This window comes from Papaver somniferum, chromosome 9, assembly GCF_003573695.1.
Source record: "Papaver somniferum cultivar HN1 chromosome 9, ASM357369v1, whole genome shotgun sequence".
NCBI classification, from domain to species: Eukaryota; Viridiplantae; Streptophyta; class Magnoliopsida; order Ranunculales; family Papaveraceae; genus Papaver; species Papaver somniferum.
Genome location: NC_039366.1, coordinates 42,856,281 through 42,879,657, shown reverse-complemented (window position 1 = coordinate 42,879,657; position 23,377 = coordinate 42,856,281). Strand labels below are relative to the sequence as shown.

The 23,377-nt window shown below is 36.7% G+C and overlaps 1 protein-coding gene and 1 non-coding gene across 2 annotated transcripts; both read left to right on the top strand.

Annotated features, from left to right (window-relative positions):
• Positions 1-256: 256 nt before the first annotated feature.
• On the top strand, positions 257-328 carry TRNAP-UGG. Its single transcript has one exon. It is a non-coding gene; the product is annotated as a tRNA-Pro (tRNA).
• A 19,343-nt stretch (positions 329-19,671) lies between these two features.
• On the top strand, positions 19,672-21,202 carry LOC113311878 (probable inactive receptor kinase At4g23740). Its single transcript, XM_026560672.1, has 4 exons — positions 19,672-19,765; positions 19,926-20,120; positions 20,463-21,027; positions 21,121-21,202. Exons 1-4 carry the CDS (start codon positions 19,672-19,674, stop codon positions 21,200-21,202), a joined length of 936 nt encoding a protein of 311 aa, XP_026416457.1.
• The last annotated feature ends 2,175 nt before the right edge of the window (positions 21,203-23,377 follow it).

The window sequence follows — 23,377 nt, the reverse complement described above, 5'->3', positions numbered from 1 at the left end:
TAAATGCAAGTTAAAATTTTGGTTTTCTTTAACACTGCGTGTTGATGGTGCTTCTTTGAAATATTTTTGAACCTGTTTAAAAAAATTTACACAAATGTGCAGCGATAATAGAACTGAAATTTATCCGGCATACTTAGTTTACTGACTTACAATGTATCAGTTTGATCATGCCTGATGTGTTGACAGGCTGTGCACAGATTGACCTCTAACCGTGTTAAAAATAATACTCAATAAGTTCTGTTTTTCTGTATAAATTGGGCATTTGGTCTAGTGGTATGATTCTCGCTTTGGGTGCGAGAGGTCCCGAGTTCGATTCTTGGAATGCCCCTGATCTCTTTTCATAGTTTTGGTGATTGTCTAGCATTTTAGAGTTATCAAGTTACCTGAATTTTGCATTTTGTATATGGATGTGCTACTGCACAGTAGTGTTAACTTTTTAAGATCTCATAAGTCACATACTCCAGTTTCAGCACTTCTAATTGGCATAGGTACACCATACACCTTTTCTTGTTATTGAATGCAGTCTAGAGTGGTTTATATTAAAAAGGCATGTTGTATCAGGCTATTGCTTGATTAATTGAACTGGAATCTTGACGTTTTCATTCTCCAGGATGAAGGAATCTATCCCAAGCGGCTGTGGTTGAATGGAGTCCCAGATATGCAAATGCTTATTTTACGAGTAATAACTTTTTTGCAGTTGATATCTCTTTGGCTCTGCAGAACATTTTGGTAATGACAGTAATTGGTTGCAATGATGTTTTCACCAGTTTGTTGTTTGTCCATGTAAGTGTCACTTATTGTAGTTTTTTCTGCATTCTATTTTTGTCCCTTTTGAAAGAGCAGGGAAAAATGACAGCAAACGAGCAAAAATGTTATCTTAAAACTCATAATTCTGCATATAAATAAACACTTAGATTACTAGGTCAGATGGGAAGGAGTTGACTTTGCAAATTGAATGGCTCAAGGGGCTGAGGTCTTGGGTTTCTTGTTTCGAAATGTGGTTCCTCACTGGATTGCACGATAGGAAGACAAATCAATGGATTGAATAGTGACTGGGCAACGCTTGCACCTACTACCTTGCTTGGATCATTGAAAAACTGAAGTGCACCTTGCTAACTATTGCAGATGTGCTTGCTTAGAACTAAAATGAAAAGGTTAGATTTCTAATAATTTGGTTGAAGCATTCATAAAACTTGTAGTTGTCATAAATTTGACAATTACATTCCACTATCACTAAATGAGAATTTAGGTAATCATCTTCTTATTATATGAAATGTAGGTAGAATTATAAGGATTCATCAAACTATTACAATGATCTCTTTGCCCTAGATTTACTTTCTCTCTCTATTTCTTGACCAAGACTCACTCTAGAACCCCCTTACAAGTAATGACCTCTCTCCTTTATATAGGATTTTACATAGTGGATGACAGCTAAGAAACCCACTATTTTCGGGATCACTATGCGACACATTCGCTCATATACAATCGCTCATCTTCGCATAGCGTACCTCTTCGCACGGTTCTTCACACTTTACTCGTGACTTTGCTGACATCATCTGTTGCGTCATCTCAACTTTGCTATGTGCGATATTCTTCGGTTAGATTGTATTCTTTACTTCGCTTGATTACTAATGCGTGAGATATTTTACTCCTACATTTTGCCTCTTCTCATTTCTCTTATTCTTCAAAGTGAGCGATATGAGAAACTTCCATCTTATGTCATCGCACATGTTAATCCTTCTATGTTTTATTTTACCGACAATTTCCCTGATTTCAAGCTTTCTTTATGTACGCGTGTCCTTTTAACCACTCATCTTCCGACACGTCCTTTTAACAGTATGTTCCTATCCGTTTAATTCTTCGCATTAATGAGAATAAATATCGAAAAACGGGTCACGCTTTCCTATATACTCTCTTCTACCTTTTTCCTTACTCCTTTTATTTCTTTTATTCTTCTTCACCTTCTATGCAAGTTTATACTCTTCATTCCCATTCTTCCTCTTCATTCCCATTCATCAATGGCTCCCGCTGGTAAAAAGATGGAGATTGAATTTAACAGATTAAAAAGTGAATTCAAATCAGAGGGGTTATGAACTTTCTCTTCCTCCTTCATCTAATTTCGCATCAAAACTTAACCTTGTTCTAATCAAATCTGATCAATGGAATAATCGAAAAATCATCGTCGCGTTAGGTCAACTCCAATTTCTACCAATTCCTCTATATAACCCTGAGATTTCTCTCTTCTATAGAATTCTTGCCGATGATAGATTCGCACAAGGAATATTTCAGTTGAGTGGTGATGCTATTAGGATACCATTAGAGTATGCTCGTCGCGCAGCTGGTCTTGGAAATTCTTACCCTGATGAAGTGCGAAAAGAGGATCATCGTGATAAAATTATAGATCCCGCTGAGTATACCCTTGATAATTTCTTTGATAACTATTACGTCGCTGTTATGAAAAGTAACGTAACTAAATGGGTTGTTCGCATAAGAAGATTAGATGGAAGATAAGAAAATTATGCGAGATGTTGACTGGAATTCAAATTCTAACCGAGATGCTCGCAGATCCAATGATTCTAGTTGGATTAATTTCTCTGTCATCTTAGAAGGTTCCTTTGTATCTGGTGAAACTAAGGATGGTTCTGACAATCCTCTGCCCGAAGATTTCCCTCTTTACCAACCTTGGGAGTTTAAATTACTCTAAAATGAGGAAAAGAAAGTAGCGGTATGCGATCCTCTTGATCCAATTTGTAACTTCTCATAACCTTCCTTCTTATCTCTTATTTCTTTTCCTTCGCAGGCTGCCAAAAAGGTCAATACTTCGTGCAATGTATCAACTTCGCAGAATAAGGAAGTAAGAAACACTCTTTCTATTTTTAACAATATTGTTTCCTTTGTTTCTTATCTTGATTATTCACGTAGGTGAATTCTTTGAATGACAAAACTTTAGGCAAGGGCAAGAACATTCCTAAGAAACCCACCTCAAAATCTGTATCCAAGATAACTTCGTTAAAAGAAGATGTCTCTAGGAAGCGTGCGAGATATGATTCTTCAAGTTCGAAATCTTCAGATGAAGATACTTTTGTTTCTGAAGAAGAGATATCAATTGATTTGTATCGGAAGAAGTTATCTGATCTTTTTTCTGGAGATGCTTTTGCCACTCTTGAGGATGATGAAATGGATCGTGCCTTCAAGATGGTCTCAAAGATTTGTACTGCTTCTAATTGGGAAGATCGATCTCTTCATGGAGTTGCCTCTGCGATAAACCCATATTTTCAATTTGCGATGAATGGCTTGGTAATATTCTGCAACATTTGTCTTTTATCTTTTCCTTAATATTTCTTCTTTTATTTATAATGCTTCTTTTATATTTTCACAGAATGCCCGCATATCTTATGCAATTTCTTTAGACAATGAAAGAAAGATTCGCAAGTTGCAAGATGAGAATTCCAAGCTGAGACATGAGAAGTCTAATCTTTCGGATGCGAATGCTAGTCTTACAAGCGAGAATACAAAACTTAGAAATGAGAATTTAACTAATTCTCAATTGATTCTCAAAACCCGAGAAAGAAACAAGGAACTCATTGGTATGTAACTTATATTTTCTCACACCTTTTCTTTTATGCGATCATTCACACTTCTTATTTAGTTATCTTCGCAGACATGTACGACCTTTCAGATGAAGCGGCTAATCTTCCCAATGCTGAATTTCTTTTAGAGCACCTCAATTCCTCTTTAAATAATTATCCTACTCGAGGATTTGAAAACCTTAGCTTGGAAGAATTAAAATTAAAATATACTACCCTTAGAAAATGCGATAGAAATGCATTATCCTCTGCCAATTTTAAACGACGTTTTTATGAGAGGGTGTCATAGACACATTTTTGTGTCTAATTTGATCTCAATACTATATATTGTTGGCACTCGATTTTGTACTAATTTTGTTATTTTATGTATTTGTAGGTATTTTTTGGAAATAAACATTTTTGGAAAATTCTGCTCGAAAAGTTGATTTTGTCACCCGGAGGACAAGTGTTATTCGGACTCTCGCTTTTGGATAAGGGGTAACCTAATTACTAAGGGGCACCTCCAGGTCACCCCAAGGCAGCTGCTATTCGCACCCAATTTCTGGTTAGGGGGAGGACATCTTCTTCCCAAATTCAAAAAAACAAAATTGGCGGGAAAAAATTGTTATCAACTGGCAGATTTAGGGTTGGAAGTTTGGACGGGATTAAAGGAGATTCAATGGCCCAAATTAAATGGGTTTGTTCCTAGGGCCTAGATAGAGCTGGTATGGGTGTTGGATTCGGTCAAAATTGGTGAGATAACCGGTGGTAATCAAATCAGGGAAGATATTCTAAAATAAGAAAAATATTCTATTCTTGGAATTCTTGGATGGAAGAGACGTGCATGGGTTGATTTTATTGGCTGGAAACAATCCCTACAGCTCAAGGATGACGCGTGAGAAGAGATAAAACATGGAACAATCCGTAACAAATCAGAGAATTAAAGAAAAAAATATCGGGAATATTTTCATTCACCGCCGAGTAATGGGAAGATTTTTTGGATTAATGGAGGAGATTCAATGGTTCAATTACGTATAAATATGTTCCTAATGTGCTACAGAGAGGCTGTCGAGAGTTTGGGGAGGTTTGGAGGCGAGCAGAGAGGCGTAGGAGGAGTTGCAGAGAAGTTACCTGCTGCTGCTGCTGCCATTAACACGCCTGAAGAACACGAAGAACGGACTCGCAGAAGCAGTCGTTTATCAACAGAAACATCGACTGTCCTTTGTGGGTCGTAGTTCTTCAACGACAACAACAACTCAGCTCTGTGGTTGATTCTGGACGCCTTCTGTGGGTCGCAGAGTTCTGTTTTTCATCAATTTCTTGTATTTCTCTTCATTGTAAAACACTTTTGAGCATCAATGAAATATTTTGAGAGCATTTTTACTATGATGAGATAAACCCCAACACTGGGACGACGGAGGAGGCCAAACTTCATACTTGGGGTAATTTTATTTAATTCTATATTTACTTTTTGCACCAATTTTAATTGAATTAAGATTTTAATTAATTATTTGTGATTTCATTTGATGGTTTATGCTTAGTCCTAGGGATTTTTGATATGCCATGCTTAAGAAATACAAGTAATATTTTATAAAATCTACTTTGGCAAAGAATAGAGTTAATCTTCATTTTGTTTTAAATTATAATTGCCTAGAATTAATTTCTGAACCACTTGAAAATGAAAAATGGCCGAATCTTTAGTCCCAGTACCTCTCTACCAATTTGTCTATATTTGTATATAATTTTTATAAATCTAAAAATCCTTCACCTTCACAAATCTTAGAGTTCGAACCTTTATTACTACAACCAGAAAATCTAATCAAATGGCGCCGCCGACGCGGATTTGTGCTTAGGTAGAATTTTTAGGTTTATTTTTATTTTTTTTTTTTATTATTTGTTCCTTTTTACTTTGTCTTTTTGTCTTTGATTTACAGGTTCGAAGTGGAGCACTAAGGACTTGGAGAGGAAAAAGCTTAAAGCGAAAAGCGAAAAGACAAGAAAAAAAAGGACAATTTTAGGATTTAATTTTTAATTTTTTTTAGAGTGTGTGAGGAAAACTGTAATTTTTTTTATTTATTTTGGACTTTGGACTTTAAACAATTGGACTTTATTTTTTTAAAACCCTACGGAAGGGTTATAAATTATAAAAAAAAATATTATATAAACTGTGTGCAGGGAAGGACGACGATTACTATATCGTCTCGGCCCCTCGGGTTCGCACACGGCATAGGAGTCGTGGCCCGAGTCGACGACAACGGTTCATCGCCCGTCTGGTACGGGAGGTAAGTCCAATCGAAACACCCGCGAATCTCCTGCAAGCGGGTTACTGTCTGCCTTAAGGTGATAATTGTTTGAGGACGAACCGGACTGTCTTTATTTTCCTAGTAAAGGGCAAGGCCTGGCCTAAACAAGATAAGGGTTCGGATTTCATCACCGTTCCCTTCTTGCCCGCCTTAGGAAAACGAAACCTAACGCGAACCCAAGCTTAAAATTTGGAATAGAACGAGACCGATAGGGTAACGAGCTTAATAGGAAACTCGTTCGAAAAATATTGGTTGCTCTTTAAGCACACTCCAAAGTTCATGATGGTTTCTGTGGGTTGAATGCGTGACTGCGCCGCCTTGTGATAGCGGTGAGGCCTTGGGTATCAAAGCTCCACTGAGCTTCCCTCGCCTCAATTCAACTTACTTTGACTCGGATTGATTCCAGAGGGGTTTGCTCAAATTGCAACGAATTCCCTTTCGAAAGATAGAAGCTGGTCTAGAAACAATCTAAGTGGAGCCATCATGCTTTTTGTTTGCTAGAAATCTTTAGGTTTGCTTTGGTGGAGTCGAGTCGGCCTTGTTTGTGATTGTAGAATCCCTCTGTAGTTTATTTTCTTCGGTGATGAATCCTTTTGAGGAGACGCCACCTGCGATGACGTTGCGAGAATATATGTCTAGAAATTCTCGTTATCAAGAGACGTCTTCGGAAATGACTCTTGGTGAATATGCGTGGGCAGCGATATATGGATACTCCAACTTTTATTGAGGAATCACCTCTAACGATCTATGAGAAATATTATAAACATAGACCATGTAGTTTGGAACAAAGATTGAGAATTCTTGAATTTCAAAAATTGTATCATGATGATGAGGATAGTGATGATGAAGAATCTGAAATATGTGGGAATAGTGATCAGGAATTTGTTACCCCAGTTGAGCCTTATAATGATTATATTATTTCTGGTTCAGATCCTAATAATTTTAAAAATTATTCACCTATTCAAAAGGACGAGGATTTGACTAGAGATACCCCCGTTTCAGACGATGTAGTATGTCCTGTTTACGAAACCGATGATGGTTTAGAGGAACCAGTTTATCTTGAGATCGAGTCAAACGATTTAGAAACAATAGTCTTAGATGAACTCGTAGAGATTAGCGAGGATGAACCTGACTTAGAAAAATCAATTGCCGACCTAGAAATTAGGGAGGTTATGACCAGTCTATCTAGAGACGCCGAAAACTCTAAGTTTGGGGGTGAGTATCATTCTCCATGTGCTTTAACTCTTAGTAAGGTCCCTCACTTGGGACTTGACATCAATGCCTCAACCATCTTACAAGATTATCTTCATAATCGTTTTCCAGAACCTAATGATATCCAACAAGAGTCTCAAATGTTAGAAACCCATCCTCTGGTTGATGTGGTTAACCCAGGCAATAATACCAAGATTGATTTTTTTTCCCACCAAATAGTTTTCTTCCAATGTGGGAACTATATTCAAATGTGTCGAATATTAAGTTGTGAGACTAAACCTAAGTATTTAGGAAATTAGAATCGACACATTTGCTTAAGAATGACCACTACTCTCACTGTGGTCAATTTGTAAGTCATATCTGATTGACTTAGAGGATCCTCATTATTTAGGTTATTATTACTTTGTGATTCAAGTTCTTATTTGAGTTTTTCCAGACTCTAGACCTAATAATTTGGATCCAACCTATGAAGAAACGCAGCCAATGAAAATATTCTATTTAGACCCTTTCATAGAACCTGAACCTGAACCACAATTAGCGATAGTTATCAGGAAACTAGGTAAGGGCATGCTAGTTTGTTCATTTCTTGGTTCACTGCAGTTTCCTTTTGTCAGCTCTTTTTGGTTTTAAAGACCCACAGTTATTCCGGCTACTTTTATACGGTTCGAGTTGACTAAACCTTTCCTACGTCTGGCTGAAGACTTTAAACTTAGCACTTCTTGGGAGGTAACCCAATCTGCGACATGGTAATATCCTTCCTTACTCTTTGCTTCAATGGTAACAGTTTCTCCTTGTTCATGCTTTTAGTTTCATCTTTAGAACATTGAGGACAATGTTAGATTTAAGTTTGGGGGTATGGGAGAAACTTTTTAGTTGCAATAAATAAACTCCAGAGCCTAGAAATTTATGCGTAAGGATAGCACTAACCAATCTAAGTGGATGGAAACATTTTTGTTTTAGGAGTTGAGGAACCAATCTGACTAGATGGAAACATCTATAGAGTCTATTCATAAAAGCACAGAGCTCAGGTGTTAGAAATAACATGATAGTTTCGCCATATCTGTCGAGTCCTTTTCACTTTCTATTTTTAGTTTTCTTTTGTTTCAAGTGATTTGGTGGGGCACACGATTCAAGTTGTTACCTTTGCTAGGGTGAAATAGAGTGACTGAGTTACCTTTTTCAAAAAAAAAAAAAAAAAAAAAAAAAAAAAAAAGACCGGACCAGTTAGACCAATCGGAATAAGTATTAACACTTGGATAGCAATATGCGTGTGTTCTCCCTGTTTCCGTCGCCTAAGCAAGCGTGGAATGCAGGACCCGTGGGAACTATCGTGTAATCTGCTGACAAGAAGCATGTGCTTGGATCCAAAAGATCTATTCATGCCGTTAAGTTAAAAAAAAAAAAAAAATGGTTATTGTTATGTGTAGTCAACTGCTGGTTCCCTTGTATTTGCCAGTTTGTTGATCTAGATTTAAGTTATTGACCACTGGTTCCCTTGTATATGCCAGTGTGTTAATATTAGTCAGACCGGTATCTCAGTCATTTAGGTTAGGTTCACCTTGGCAGAGGCCTTCAGACAGATATGAGAAACACCGTTCACTTTTCAACCATCTACATTTTTCTTTTTCCATCTTCTTAATCTTTTCATGTGATTAGTCTGACTCCGAGTATGATGTCCATCGTGAAACTATCTTAGTAGAGCTCTGTCACTTATATGAATTTTAGTATGCTTGAGTGCAAACTCGTGTACAGCAATTGGAATTTCGCATCAGGGTTCTTCCTCTTAAATTCAATAATTGTATGCCAACCAAGGAGGTTCTTTAGTGCTTTCCAAGGTTCTGCGTAGATAGCTGGGGTCTGGAGTATTGGTTTTTGTGGGTACACCTCTGATAAACCCACCCGAGATTAACTCGGTCACTTTTCAAGAATAAATTTTGCTCGAGGACTAGCAAATAATAAGTTTGGGGGTATTTGATAGACACATTTTTGTGTCTAATTTGATCTCAATACTATATATTGTTGGCACTCGATTTTGTACTAATTTTGTTATTTTATGTATTTGTAGGTATTTTTTGGAAATAAACATTTTTGGAAAATTCTGCTCGAAAAGTTGATTTTGTCACCCGGAGGACAAGTGTTATTCGGGCTCTCGCTTTTGGATAAGGGGTAACCTAATTACTAAGGGGCACCTCCAGGTCACCCCAAGGCAGCTGCTATTCGCACCCAATTTCTGGTTAGGGGGAGGACATCTTCTTCCCAAATTCAAAAAAACAAAATTGGCGGGAAAAAATTGTTATCAACTGGCATATTTAGGGTTGGAAGTTTGGACGGGATTAAAGGAGATTCAATGGCCCAAATTAAATGGGTTTGTTCCTAGGGCCTAGATAGAGCTGGTATGGGTGTTGGATTCGGTCAAAATTGGTGAGATAACCGGTGGTAATCAAATCAGGGAAGATATTCTAAAATAAGAAAAATATTCTATTCTTGGAATTCTTGGATGGAAGAGACGTGCATGGGTTGATTTTATTGGCTGGAAACAATCCCTACAGCTCAAGGATGACGCGTGAGAAGAGATAAAACATGGAACAATCCGTAACAAATCAGAGAATTAAAGAAAAAAATATCGGGAATATTTTCATTCACCGCCGAGTAATGGGAAGATTTTTTGGATTAATGGAGGAGATTCAATGGTTCAATTACATATAAATATGTTCCTAATGTGCTACAGAGAGGCTGTCGAGAGTTTGGGGAGGTTTGGAGGCGAGCAGAGAGGCGTAGGAGGAGTTGCAGAGAAGTTACCTGCTGCTGCTGCTGCCATTAACACGCCTGAAGAACACGAAGAACGGACTCGCAGAAGCAGTCGTTTATCAACAGAAACATCGACTGTCCTTTGTGGGTCGTAGTTCTTCAACGACAACAGCAACTCAGCTCTGTGGTTGATTCTGGACGCCTTCTGTGGGTCGCAGAGTTCTGTTTTTCATCAATTTCTTGTATTTCTCTTCATTGTAAAACACTTTTGAGCATCAATGAAATATTTTGAGAGCATTTTTACTATGATGAGATAAACCCCAACACTGGGACGACGGAGGAGGCCAAACTTCATACTTGGGTTAATTTTATTTAATTCTATATTTACTTTTTGCACCAATTTTAATTGAATTAAGATTTTAATTAATTATTTGTGATTTCATTTGATGGTTTATGCTTAGTCCTAGGGATTTTTGATATGCCATGCTTAAGAAATACAAGTAATATTTTATAAAATCTACTTTGGCAAAGAATAGAGTTAATCTTCATTTTGTTTTAAATTATAATTGCCTAGAATTAATTTCTGAACCACTTGAAAATGAAAAATGGCCGAATCTTTAGTCCCAGTACCTCTCTACCAATTTGTCTATATTTGTATATAATTTTTATAAATCTAAAAATCCTTCACCTTCACAAATCTTAGAGTTCGAACCTTTATTACTACAACCACGGAAAATCTTTTAATCAGGGGGGAAGCAATTCAAGTATTGGAGGTGAAGAAGAACAAACTTATTATTGAAAAAGATGAAATCGCTCTTAGGGGTGCGAAGGCACTAGAACATTTTCAAGAATTTATTATTGAAGTTAAAATGGAACGTGATTCAGCTTTTCGTGAGAGGGACATGCTTATCGAGGAAATAAACTTAATTAGATCTCAACTCCTTATAGAAAGTGAAGCTGAATTTAATTGGGCTGCTAGAGTTCTGGACGATGCTAGAAATAATTTAGGTGTAAATGTTAGTCTTCAAAATGAGCATCGCACACAGGTCGCAGACATTATTTCCAATTATGAAGGTCATTTGTTGTTCTTTGATCTTCATTCATACTTTTAAGAATAATTTTCCGTTATTTTAACTCATTTGTTGATACTTCGCAGAGAAAGATAAGGAGTATCAAAAGGGAATTGCAGAGTTAGAAACTGGCTTAGCTTCTAAAGAAGAAGAATCATCCGCTCGTAACTCCAAGTATCAGCAATTGAAGGAAAATTGGTTCAACTTAGTCCAAAACAACAGTAACGATGCTAATCCCTCTCGTGAGGCTGTTGTTAAAAGAGTTTGTCTGGAGAATGGTATTCCTTTGTCAAAGTACAGTTTTCCAGTGATTCCTAAAAATGTACCCATTCATGATATCCAAGTTTCTGATGGAGAAGAAGACTCTGAAGAAGATTCCGAAGAAGAAGCTAGTAATTCTGAAACTGAACGAAATGAGGAAGATGAAAATTGATTGCTTCTTATTGTTGTAATTTTTTTGTTGTAAATTCTTGTAAATTCAACTTTCATCTTTTTAATATAAATCTTCTTTTCTTCGCTTCGTATTTATGACCTCTTCATATGCATATAAGACTATCAAAATGGGGCAAATAACACTTCCTTTGTATTCCCATTCTTGCCTCTTGTTATTTGGCATATCTTCATAGACCAAGTGTGATTTTTATACTCTATCATAAACTTCTCTTGGTGCGAGCACATGTGGAACTTCATGAATAATTTCTTTTCTTTTCTTTTCTTGTATTATCTATGAGGTCTTATTTTTGCCTTCCTATGTAAAGGTCTTACGCTGCCTCTGTTTATGTGCGACGAAATCGCAGGAAGTCTTTACACCGTAGTGTATTGACCCATTGATCTCGTCTTATCATTTTCTTGTATTATTTCCTCTTCAGGTTAATTCGCATAAATATCACAAGTCTTAATACTCGTATGAGTTAAAAGTCTCGTGACATTTACGACTTTTGACACAATTCAGCTCCCTAATGGAGGGTGTCGTCCTTATCTTTCCCCTGGTTGCCCCTTCAAAGAAGCGTACCTCTATCGGGTTAAGATTATGGCTCTTCCCATCCAGTTTTTCAACAACCAGTTGATTTCGCAGTCTTGTAACCTTTCATCTACAAGATTGCACCCTAAGTGGGGTTTCTTTGGACCGAGTGCATCATAGTCAAGACTTGTAAAGAGTGGCAAGGTACGCTCCAGAAGTCCCGGGCACTCTTGACTCAACCGTGTACCTCAGCGCCCTGATCGAGTTTCTACACTCCTTGGGAGAGCCTTTCTCACCTTAGGCTCTAAATCTAAGATTATTATCTTAAACTGAAAATTTAAGGTATCTCTCCCGGATAGGCATTATCGTTTTATTCTCACCCCAAATCTCCATAACTCAAGTTCCGGGGTCGGTGTAGCCTTCCCTTGAGTCATGCCTTCTAGGTTTCTCCAATTATGACGTGTGATAGGTCTTACTATATTTCCTCTTGCATATAAGCGAACTAGGGTGCACGCCACATCAGATTCCTAGCCAATCTGATAATAAATATCATTTTCTGTAGCCTTTTATAAAAGTCTTATTATAAAGAGTTTTCTTTTTGTTTTCTTATTATGGATTTACCATATGAAATTAAAATATCTCATTCCAATATTTTAATTCGTACAACTCTAATACATAAATGCTTTTATCGAATCATCTTGTTCTAAGAAAATCAGATACACTTCATTCTACTCATTTGTCTTCTACATTTTTTGGATCTTCTTAAGTTTGTGTATGTTTTCCAGAATATTCATTCGCATAACCATTCAGTTGGCTTTGTGCGAAAGTCATTATACCCTCCAATTTTTGATATTTTGCCTCTACTCTTTTTCGTTCCATAGAAACCATGTTGCTAATATTGATTAACATTCTTTATTCGCAGAAGAATCTATTCCATCACTTCGCATACTTGTTTCCCCAACTTCGTATACCGCATCAACCATCAGTCTCTCTTCTCTTTGACTATCTGCCGCATATGTTTTCCAATTCTGTCGCTTGAATTCTCTTTCTTCATACTTGTCAACATCAATTTCTTGGAAATTTTTACTTTCGATTGTATCCCTCTTATAATGCCAACACCCTGAGGTAAAGGAAACTTGATTCATTGATGAAATGTTGATGTAACAACTAATATACTATGCAGCCATGGTATTCCAATGAGAGCATTATAAGGCGATTCGACATCCACTACACAGAGTGTGATATCTGTTGGTAAATTTTATAGAAGAATTCGCATAGTCACTTCTCCCTTTGGTTTATTCGCAGAACCATTAAAGCCATAGATTTTGTATGTTGAAGGGATTAACTCATCATCTCTTCCACCCATGGTTTTATATGTATGATAAAACAGAATATCTACAGAACTTCCAGTATCTATAAGTATTATATTTACCGCCCAGGTGTTTTTTTCATTTTCTTCCTCATCTTCTTCCAATGGCTTCGGATTAATTCCCAATCGCACTACCAGTGGACACTCATGTGATTCTCCTCCTCCTGGTGTTTCATCTGCGCTGAACGAGATTTTCTGCTTTTGTCATTCCTTCAAGGGTGATATTTTTTCCAGGTTAAGAATTTCCATTCCTTCAGCATCTCTTGCATATGCTCGACTTAAGACATTATCATGAAAATCTTCAATTTTTTTGAACGAGTGTATGATCGAGTTACAATATAAATTCTTTGCCTTCGTGCCCACTTCAATACAAATGTATTCCTGTCTTTCTCCTTTGCATATGTATTTCCTTGAGGTGGTGGTGGTGGTAAATTCCTTGATTGTTTTAGTAATAAATTGCCCAACTTTCCTTGCTCAATTATTCACAATATAATCTTCCTCACATTTCTACAGTTGCTTGTTGTGTGACCATGGAATCTATGATAGACACAAAATTCTTTACTCCTCCTCCCTGGCGGTGGCTCTTAGCCTACATTATGTGGTTCTGGAATATCATCCATTAGGAGAGCGGATCATACTATATCCACTGTAGTATTCAACTTTGGCAAATTTATCTGTTTCCACACTATCCGTCCAGTTTTCTTGTTATAATGTGTTTGTTGTCCTGCAGAACTTCCTGGTTAAACCGTATCAGTACCTTCACGATTTTGAAGTTGCTTGTCTCTGTACTCTTTATCAAATTCTACTTGATCTGCACTTCCCATAGCCACTAACTTTTGTTCCATCTCTGCATTATTCCTCCCATGATTTCCCTGCGATGTACTCGCAACAACATTTGTCAGCGACTGGGTAAGAATCCATATCTCTTTGCTTTTCCTCAAGTGTTATGTATTCTTCTTGAAATTCGCCCAGCTCCGACATTGTTATTGTATCCTTTATTCTGAAGATTTGGGTATATAATAGATCTGTTGCAAAGAGAGCATTAATGAATACAAGAATAAGATGTTGCTCATCCACCCGTCTTCCCATTTCACTATACATGATTCTCCAACGTGTCGTTAGATGACGCAAACTCTCATTTGTTCTTCTGCGAAATCTGAATGTTGTCTCAGTTCTCGGTCTGGATAGATTATTACTTATGTATTGCCCCAGAAAGACATTTTGTAAGCGATCAAACGAACCAACGGATTCTACAGGTAGTCCTTCAAACCACTTCAAAGCTTCACCTGCTAAACTTGCAGCAAAATATTTGCACATTACTGCATCATTATTTTCCCACTGCAATAAAGATCTTGCATAAGCTTTCACATGTTGTATCGCAGATGCACTTCCGTCAAATATACTTGTAAAACGCCGGTAAAATGCACTTATATGGTATCAGTACTCTCTGAATTTCCTTTGTAAATGGAGTTTTTCCAGCTTCCTCCACTGCTTCCTCTAGTTGTCTTCTTCCATCATTTCTTTTTGTAGTTGTCATTTCTCTTAATTCTGCCATCTCCTTAAGAATTTATTTGCTTTATGATTGATCCAAATCCTCTCGCATGGGTATTTTTAATCTTGCTTGTCTCAATCTATTCTCATGATTGTTTTGGCGTATTGCTTCTTGTATCTCCTGTTGTTCAGTCTCTTCTCTTCTTCGCCCATGCCTTTCAGTATTTGCTTCAATTTGTACTCTATCATGTCTTTCTTCGTTACCTGTGTGATCATATCGATGTATTTATATCTCTCTTTCTTGTGGTGTAACTCGACCTTGTTATGTATCATTTATGTGATGACGCTCGCGTCTCCTACCCCGATCATCATAATCAACTTGACGCAATCCGCTTTGTAATTCTCTCTCTTCTAATTCTTCCCTTCTTCTTTGTCTATCTCTCGCACGTGCAGTCTCTCGTTCGCACTCATATTCGTCTCTTAATATTTCTCTTCCATGTAATATCATTTGTCCTCTTCTTCCCTTTTAAAATTAATATATGCGCGACGAAGAAGTTCACGTGGATGTTCGTACCGATTAGTTGCCAAGTAAACTATACGTTTCCTTTTCCTTTGATCTTCCAAATTTTCATTTTCTTGCGAGTTTTCTTCAATGACTTCCATGTGTTTCCTTCGCCTATCATTTCCTCGATTAGATTGACTCTGTCGGGAAAAACTTTTACTTGATCTTGACCTTGAGCGTGCAACACTCCTTGACCTTTGTTCTTGTATTCTAAGATTCTCTTCTCGTAAATCATCATTTTGACGGATTAGATTCGCACGCTCTTCTTCTTCTCTTCTTCGTTCAATTATTAATCTTTGCCTAAGTTCTGCAATCGTCACATTTCCTTCACTCGTTGTAATTGGTCATTCGTTCCCGATTCTCTGTCTTTTCCCTGTAGAATCCGTCATTTCAGTGTGGACACTCACCCTATCATAATCTATATCATTATTCTATCCTTGTTCTCGCTGAGATCCAACTGGAATTTTTGTTCTTTGATGTTCGTCCACTCTTTCTTCTTGTTGCTCAAGATTTGTAATTCATATTTGTTCAGCAATTCTGTTACTTCTTCTAGTTGTCATCCCTTGTTGAACAACAGATTCAATCCGTACCATTTCTAAATTTTTAGATCTCACTTTTTTCCTTAAAATCTATGAGATACTATCAGGAATTATCATCCAGAGCTGTTTCTGGCGCCAAAAATGTAGTTGTCATAAATCTGACAATTACATTCCACTATCACTAAATGAGAATTTAGGTAATCATATTCTTATTATATGAAATGTAGGTAGAATTATAAGGATTCATCAAACTATTACAATGATCTCTTTTCCCTAGATTTACTTTCTCTCTCTCTATTTCTTGACCAAGACTCACTCTAGAACCCCCTACAAGTAATGACCTCTCTCCTTAGTGGTGACAGCTAAGAAACCCATTATTTTCGGGATCACTATGCGACACATTCACTCATATACAATCGTTCATCTTCGCATAGCGTACCTCTTCGCACAGTTCTTCACACTTTACATGTGACTTTGCTGACATCATCTGTTGCGTCATCTCAACTTTGTTGTGTGCGATATTCTTCGCTTAGATTGTATTCTTTACTTCGCTTGATTACTAACGTGTGCGATATTTTACTCCTACAAAACTTTCTACACTAAAACAAAAGTCAACATTTTGATATGTAGCACAGAGTATTCTTGATAATTTCTACTTTCTGATTGAGGTCCATTGAGAATTCTTTCATTCTTTCTTTCTTAGGAAATCTCATCTTTTAGTACTTATTAAAAATGTCATTGGAGTTAATAGGAGGAGCTCTGGTAGGGGCATTAGTATCAGAATTACTAAAAGCAGTTATTCAGGAGAAAGCTAAATCCACGAGCTTCAAACCTTACTTGGAAAAACTCACAATCACACTCGAATCAGTAATTCCAAAAGTTGAAGAGATCAAACGTTTAGATGATGAAGAAAGGGAAAGATCTGATAGTCCAAAAGGATCGGATCTTAACAGATTAATAATGTTACTAATAGAAGGGAAAATCCTAGTAGAAAAATGTTCAGCAATACAATCATGGAATTATATCTCGAAAAATAAGTACTCTGGGAAAATACAGGATTTGGATAATAACTTGATCAGGTTCTTTCAGTTGGACGCACATGCAGCTATGTGGTTAGATGTCGGAAAGATCTTGAGTAAGGTTAATGATTTTGATCAGCAATTAAAGCATTTGACAACAGAAAGGGATAACGGCAGTAGTAGTAATAATGGCGTTGGAGCTAGAGATGGAGGAGTTAATGATCCAATGCTACTGCACCAACTAAGCCGAAGATGACAATGACCTCAGCTGTTCCTCAGAAAGCAAGTTCTGCTAATGCCTATGAGAAATTAGATTGTCAATCCGAAAGGGATGTACTAATCAATCCAATTAAGCTGGACCGTGATCTGAAAGCGGCAATACCAATTACTTTGGCAGGTCTTCAGAAAGAGATTATTTGTACCCCGCAGAGTACTGTCTTCACAAATATAGGATCAAGAAGAAGATAATTCTTATTATGATAATCTTATCAATTCTGGTTACATAACTCATGGGGTGTTTAAAACACAATGGTATTGGATGGCACTGGATTGATAAGATATGCTGCATAAGTAAGTGCCTCTCCCCAATACATCAGTGGAATATGTGCTTCTATCAATGAAGCACAGACCACTTCCAGTAAGTGACGATTCTTTCTCTCTGCTACTCCATTCTGCTGAGGAGTATTAGAGCAAGTAGTTTGATGAATAATCCTGTGGCCTTCAAAATAATGTTGAAGGTCAGAATCCATATATTCACCACCATTATCACTACGAAGTACTTGAATCTGTTTGTTGTACTGAGTGTTAATCATCTTATGGAACTTTTGAAACAAGGCGGTAACTTCACTTTTGTTTTTCATGAGACACACCCACGTCATTCTAGTGCAATCATCAATAAAAGTAACAAACCATCTTGAACCACCCAGGGTATTAGTTTTTTAGATGTCCCCCAAACATCAGAGTGTATGATCATAAAAGGAATTGGACTCTTATTGAATGATAATGGAAAATAAGCACGATGGCTTTTTGCAAGTTCACATACTTCACAATGAAAACTAGAAATATCAAGTTTTGCAAACAAACTAGGAAATAATTTTTTTAAATAACCAAACGACGCATGTCCCAATCGTCGATGCCATAACAAAATTTGAGATTTTTGTCTCTCCCCCTCAGAACCATCAGCAAGAAGAGTTTGACGCATATTATCCGAACTACTTGACACCAAATCCAGATAATACAGCTTCCCACGCTTAACACCATAACCAATCGTTTGCTTCGTTGTGATGTCCTTAAAAACACAACAGTCAGGCCAAAATATCACTACACAATGTAAAGTATTAGTTATTTGGGAAACGGATAGGAGATTACAGTATAATGTAGGAACTAATAAGACAAAATCTAAGTTTAAAGTTTCAGTGAGAGATATTGACCCTTCACCAGTAATTGGAGCTTGTGAGCCATTTGCAGTAGAGACTGATTTTTGTAAGGATGGTTTAAGGGGAGAGATTCATATGGTCTGTGGCACCAGAATCAACTATCCATGAATTATTCGAAACAAGTGAAGAAACATTTAAAAACTTACCATTGTTACCTGTCCTTGCTACTGATGCAGATATTACCATGGAATCCTTTCCTTTCTTTGTTAAAGCCATTGGAGCACCAGAATTTTTCTTTGTCTCCTTCTTCCTCTCCAGATGATGATCCCACCAATCTGGATATCCAACCAACTCGAAACACATGTCAATTGTATGTCCAGATTGATTACAGTGTGTACATTTAAGTGATGACTTGTCCACCTTAGTCTTTGAGTATCTCTGAAAAGACCTTTTTTGATTGTACCGGTTTCGAGTTTCCATAGCAGCAGGTTCAACTTCTTCCGATTCTTTTTCCATAGTTGTACGTCGAACAGATTCACGACGAACGAGTGCATAACATGATTCCAAATCAGGAATAGGATCCTTTCTCAAGATTTCACCACGGATTTGTTCAAAACTTTCATCTAATCCAGCAAGGAATATATGCACCCTTATGCGCTGAATTGATTTTTGATAGGCTTCAATATCATTAGAATTCTCCATAACCACCTTGTCACGATGATCCAGCTCTCCAAATATTCCAGTTAGTTCTCCATAATAAATTGAGAGTGCTCTGCCATTTTGTTTTGCCGAAAACGCTCGTTTATTTAGAGTAAATACCTGCATCTCATCATCTCCATCATAAAAGTCTTTAGATAATGCATCCCAAATCTCTCTAGCAGTAGGTAACCGAACATATCTCTCCATGATTTCAGGTGACATAGACATCAACAACCATCTCTTGACTTTTTGATTATTTGTGTGCCACTTCTCATATCTTGGATCTTCCTCGGTAGGTTTTCTTGTCCTTCCCATAATAAAGGAGGTTTTTTCTTTTTCAGCAGTATGCATCTCCATGATTTGTGACCACAAATCATAGTTTGTTTCATCAAAAACAATCCCAGACTTGAATACTGCACCTTCAGATTGAACGATAATAGAAGCAAATTTGTTTTCCATCTTCCCTTTTTGTTTTGATTTATTTTGGTATAATTCTGAATCACCACCCATGATTCAAGAACCCTAGCTCATAGATACCATCTTCACAAATATAGGATCAAGAAGAAGATAATTCTTATTATGATAATCTTATCAATTCTGGTTACACAGCTCATGAATATATATAGAGCCCAATATATTATGATAAAGCAAAGATCCTATATACTAGAAAACAATATATTATCCTTAAATAAGGATATATATTAACATACTGCACGTACACCTAGCACTGATGGTGCTGTTGCTGCATCGGGGGTGATGTCTTTTCGGCATGATGATAGTGTTGCACGGTATGGTGAATCTTTTGGTGGAGTTGCAAGGACAAGTTTATCAGATAGATTAAATTTGATGTGTTTGCTCAATTGTGATTCCGAAGAGATTAAGCTAAATTCATCGAGGAAAAATGGATATGAGCATCATTGGAATATCTCAAGCCCAACTAGGACCGTGATTCTTTGCAAGGCTGCTCAGCTGGTTGTACTAACAAGTCATAACATTTACTTGCTGCCTAGCAATTTCATTTGTGATAGAGTTAATAGGCAACATCACCGACACATGGAATTGGTTCAGAGTGCACGAAAACGTGGTTCCGCTTAGGGCATATTATTATCATGCTCCTCCAAATGATCAACTGGTTTTCCTGAAAGTGGAGATTATTCTTGTGTATGATTACTACAAAAAGGATAGTGTTCATAAGATGTTGCATGGTAGTCTCTCTCTCTCTGTAGTTAGTTGCTAGTTACATGTGTCAGGTCGGCATTGTCATGCCCTGATGTTACCTGTCTTTCTACTTTAACCATAGCACTATCTATGCATCTGGTTACTGGGATCCGCACCCCTGAATATTCCAAATCCTAGAATCAAAGAAATTAGGTTTGTTTAGACACTAGCTAAACACTCTTCTAGCTTCGTCAACACCTGAAATCTAGAAAATTTTCTGCAATGATCAATAATCAAAATTTTCTGTTTGTTTGTTTGTTTAGAAGAAACCATCATATTTATGTAACTTAAAGCGTGTCTAATTTCTGTGATTTGGTGAATATTTGTAGGAAAAGTGAAGGTTGACTGGGATACTCGCCTAAGGGTTGCAATTGGAGTAGCAAGAGGAATTGCTTTTATACACAGACAAGACAACGGAACTTTTTTCCAAGGAGGTATAAAATCCGAGAATATTTTCCTCAATGCTGGAAACTATGGTTGCATTTCAGAACTTGGAAAATGCATTACCGGACATAGAGAACCTTACGTGAAGAGTAGGAGGGGAAGCCTCCAAGAATCAGATGTACTTCTTGAACTAGTAACTGGGAAATATCCAGAATATGGCATCGGGGAAAACTTTAAGACATGTATTGGTAGCAGGAACCAATTAGGTAGTAAGGTTGAGTACTTCATTCGTCGTGAGAAAATAAATCAAGAAGAGCATTGTTTTCAACTATTGGACCCTGAATTAGTAAAGCATTATGGAGAACTTAAAGGACAGCTGATAGAGATGCTATGGATAGCATGGGATTGTGTTACATTTCCCACACGGGGGATGGGTGATGTGGTGGAAAGGTTGGAGGGTATTGGACAATTAGAACTCTCGCTCGAATTTCTACATCCAGTCCAAGATGTGTAAGTTGATCATTCCACAATCTTATTTGATCACATTATACGCTAGAGGTTGTATAACTAGATTTCCATGTTTTTCTGTAATGTCTTTTACAGCCAACTAAAGTTGGGCCAGTCTCATGTGACCAATCTACTGCATCTGTTTGAGCATGATAGATACAATTTAGTGTATAAATGATTTGAATGCAAGACTTGTCCTCAGGGGAATATACGGGTATTGGAGGAAGAGGGATTGGATTTTTGTCATGAATGGAAGGAATTCTATAAAACCACTAAACTTGGTTGTCCTTACATTTTGCTTGTCCATGGAATTTTTTACATTTTGCTAAACCCCAGGTTAGCCCAGCTGTAAGTCCGTCAGTGCCCTTATATGTGCAAACTAGTAATCTTAAAACATTTGATTTCCTTTTTATGGAACAAGCCAATTTCCTTTGACATAACCTTACTTATCTTTTAGAAATGGAGGAAGTAATATCTAACCAGGTGTTCTGCAGGTTGGTACTAGTATCCAATACTTCTTCTTCCCATATCTCTTGAAGACCGAAGCTCAATCTCCCATGCGGCTGTCTCCGACTAAGTATATTTCATCATGCAATTTGTTATGAATATTTATTTTATGAGGCACAAGAAATGTGTTGTCGATCATACTAACTCTCCAGAATGTGTAACTAATCGCATCTAAGACATCATAAGTTAAATAAACACAAAATTGGTTAAAAAGACCAAAATCAACAATTCCTGGGTGAAATGGACAGTTAGATTTTGATATTGTTTAAATGGACAAAAATGTAAAAATAGGCAGGATTTAACCAGTTTCATCGTGCCCATTTTCAAATATTTTTTCTTATCTTTAATTTACACAGGATGTATCCAGTTTCATCCTTGCTATTTTTTAAATTTAAGCTAGGATGAATCCAGTTTCATCCTTGCTATTTTTTTTGGCCATTTCACCCAAACTATTTTTTACTCGTCTATTTGAACCGTGATTTAAAAATATTTGGACAAATGACCCATTTTCCGTTAAATAAATTGGCTTCTCATTTCAAAGAAAGACAGAGAGAGGAATGAATGGATATATCATCTTATATTAATAAGGATATTTCATAACTTCTTGAGCATTCCCTGTTTTCTCATTATCTGCATGTCTTAAGATATTGGAGAAAATTGAAAAGTGGACAAACTCATACATCCTGGGTCACTAATGTGATTATGAGATTAAGTAAAGACAACGATCACTGGTCAGCAAAAGATTGGATTCATTGGAAGACCAATATGGTATATATGCTTTCAAAAAGAACTTTTATACACATGTTAAAATGATGTAGCCTTTATATCATATATCTTTGCAAAAACCTTGGTTTTGTATTTCGGTACGGGTAGTGGGTATCCTTTTCTATGTGTTTTGATATATTGCTTTTATTTTGATCGCTGCAAAAAGTCTAAGATTATATAATCATTTGTTAATTTCGAAAATTTTCAATTCATTTGACTTGAAAACCAGATCACTTAATAGACGAAATTGTGAAGAGCAAATTTGAATAACTCCGGATTTGTTTTTTATATTGATTACATTTCTAGAAGCAATTTTTTGGTCTCTAAAAGTCAAAATGCAAGTTTGGGTAAATTTCAAAACAATTATTAGAAATAAACAAATTCATTTTTTGTAAAGCAAACTATTTTTACTTCTAACTTAAGTTTTTCCGAATACTTGCTGGATTAAGCCAAAATAGTCATACTAACTTTTGTTATTTTGACTTAATTTAATCAAAAGTTATTTCATACTTATCCATCATCTAACACCTTATTGAGTGAAGTGAGAGAGAGAAAGTCAAGGGTAGTGCAGGCGATTTTTCTGGCTACGTTGACCGCAGTCAAGCTCCTAATTTCTTCAAGATCTGAGTTTCTTCTTTGAGATTTCTTCTTCCTTTTGCTTCACTGTTTCAATGATTGGTGGTTTATAGTTCTTTTCTCTCTTTCATTTGGTGTTCTTCTTTCTTTTTTCTCGATCTAATTATGGGTGGTAAGCAGAATGATGTTGTTCTTCCGACGGTCGGTGGCGATAGGGTTAATAATCAATCTGAATTGATTTTTGGGACTATTCCTAAGAGTTATGGTATTCCTAAATGGTATGAAATGTTGGGTTCTCAAAAGGATGATGTTATTCAGGAGAATCTTTCCTATACACCTCCTGGTGTAGTTAATGGTGCTAAGGTTACTGTATTTTCTGATGAAAAAATTGCGGAGGAAGTAAATCGATGTGAAGATTTAGTTGTTGGGTGTTTTATTGGTAAGAGATTGTCGTTCTTAATGGTGAAGAATTTTGTTTAAAGGGTTTGGAAATTAAAAGGGGATA

Coding starts and splice junctions, on each gene's coding strand:
- LOC113311878 (XM_026560672.1), top strand. CDS start 19,672: ATGTCTTTTCGGCATGATGATAGTGTTGCACGGTATGGTGAATCTTTT. Junction 19,766..19,925: donor AGATAGATTAAATTTGATGT/GTTTGCTCAATT, acceptor CTTGCTGCCTAG/CAATTTCATTTGTGATAGAG. Junction 21,028..21,120: donor CTACATCCAGTCCAAGATGT/GTAAGTTGATCA, acceptor TGTCTTTTACAG/CCAACTAAAGTTGGGCCAGT.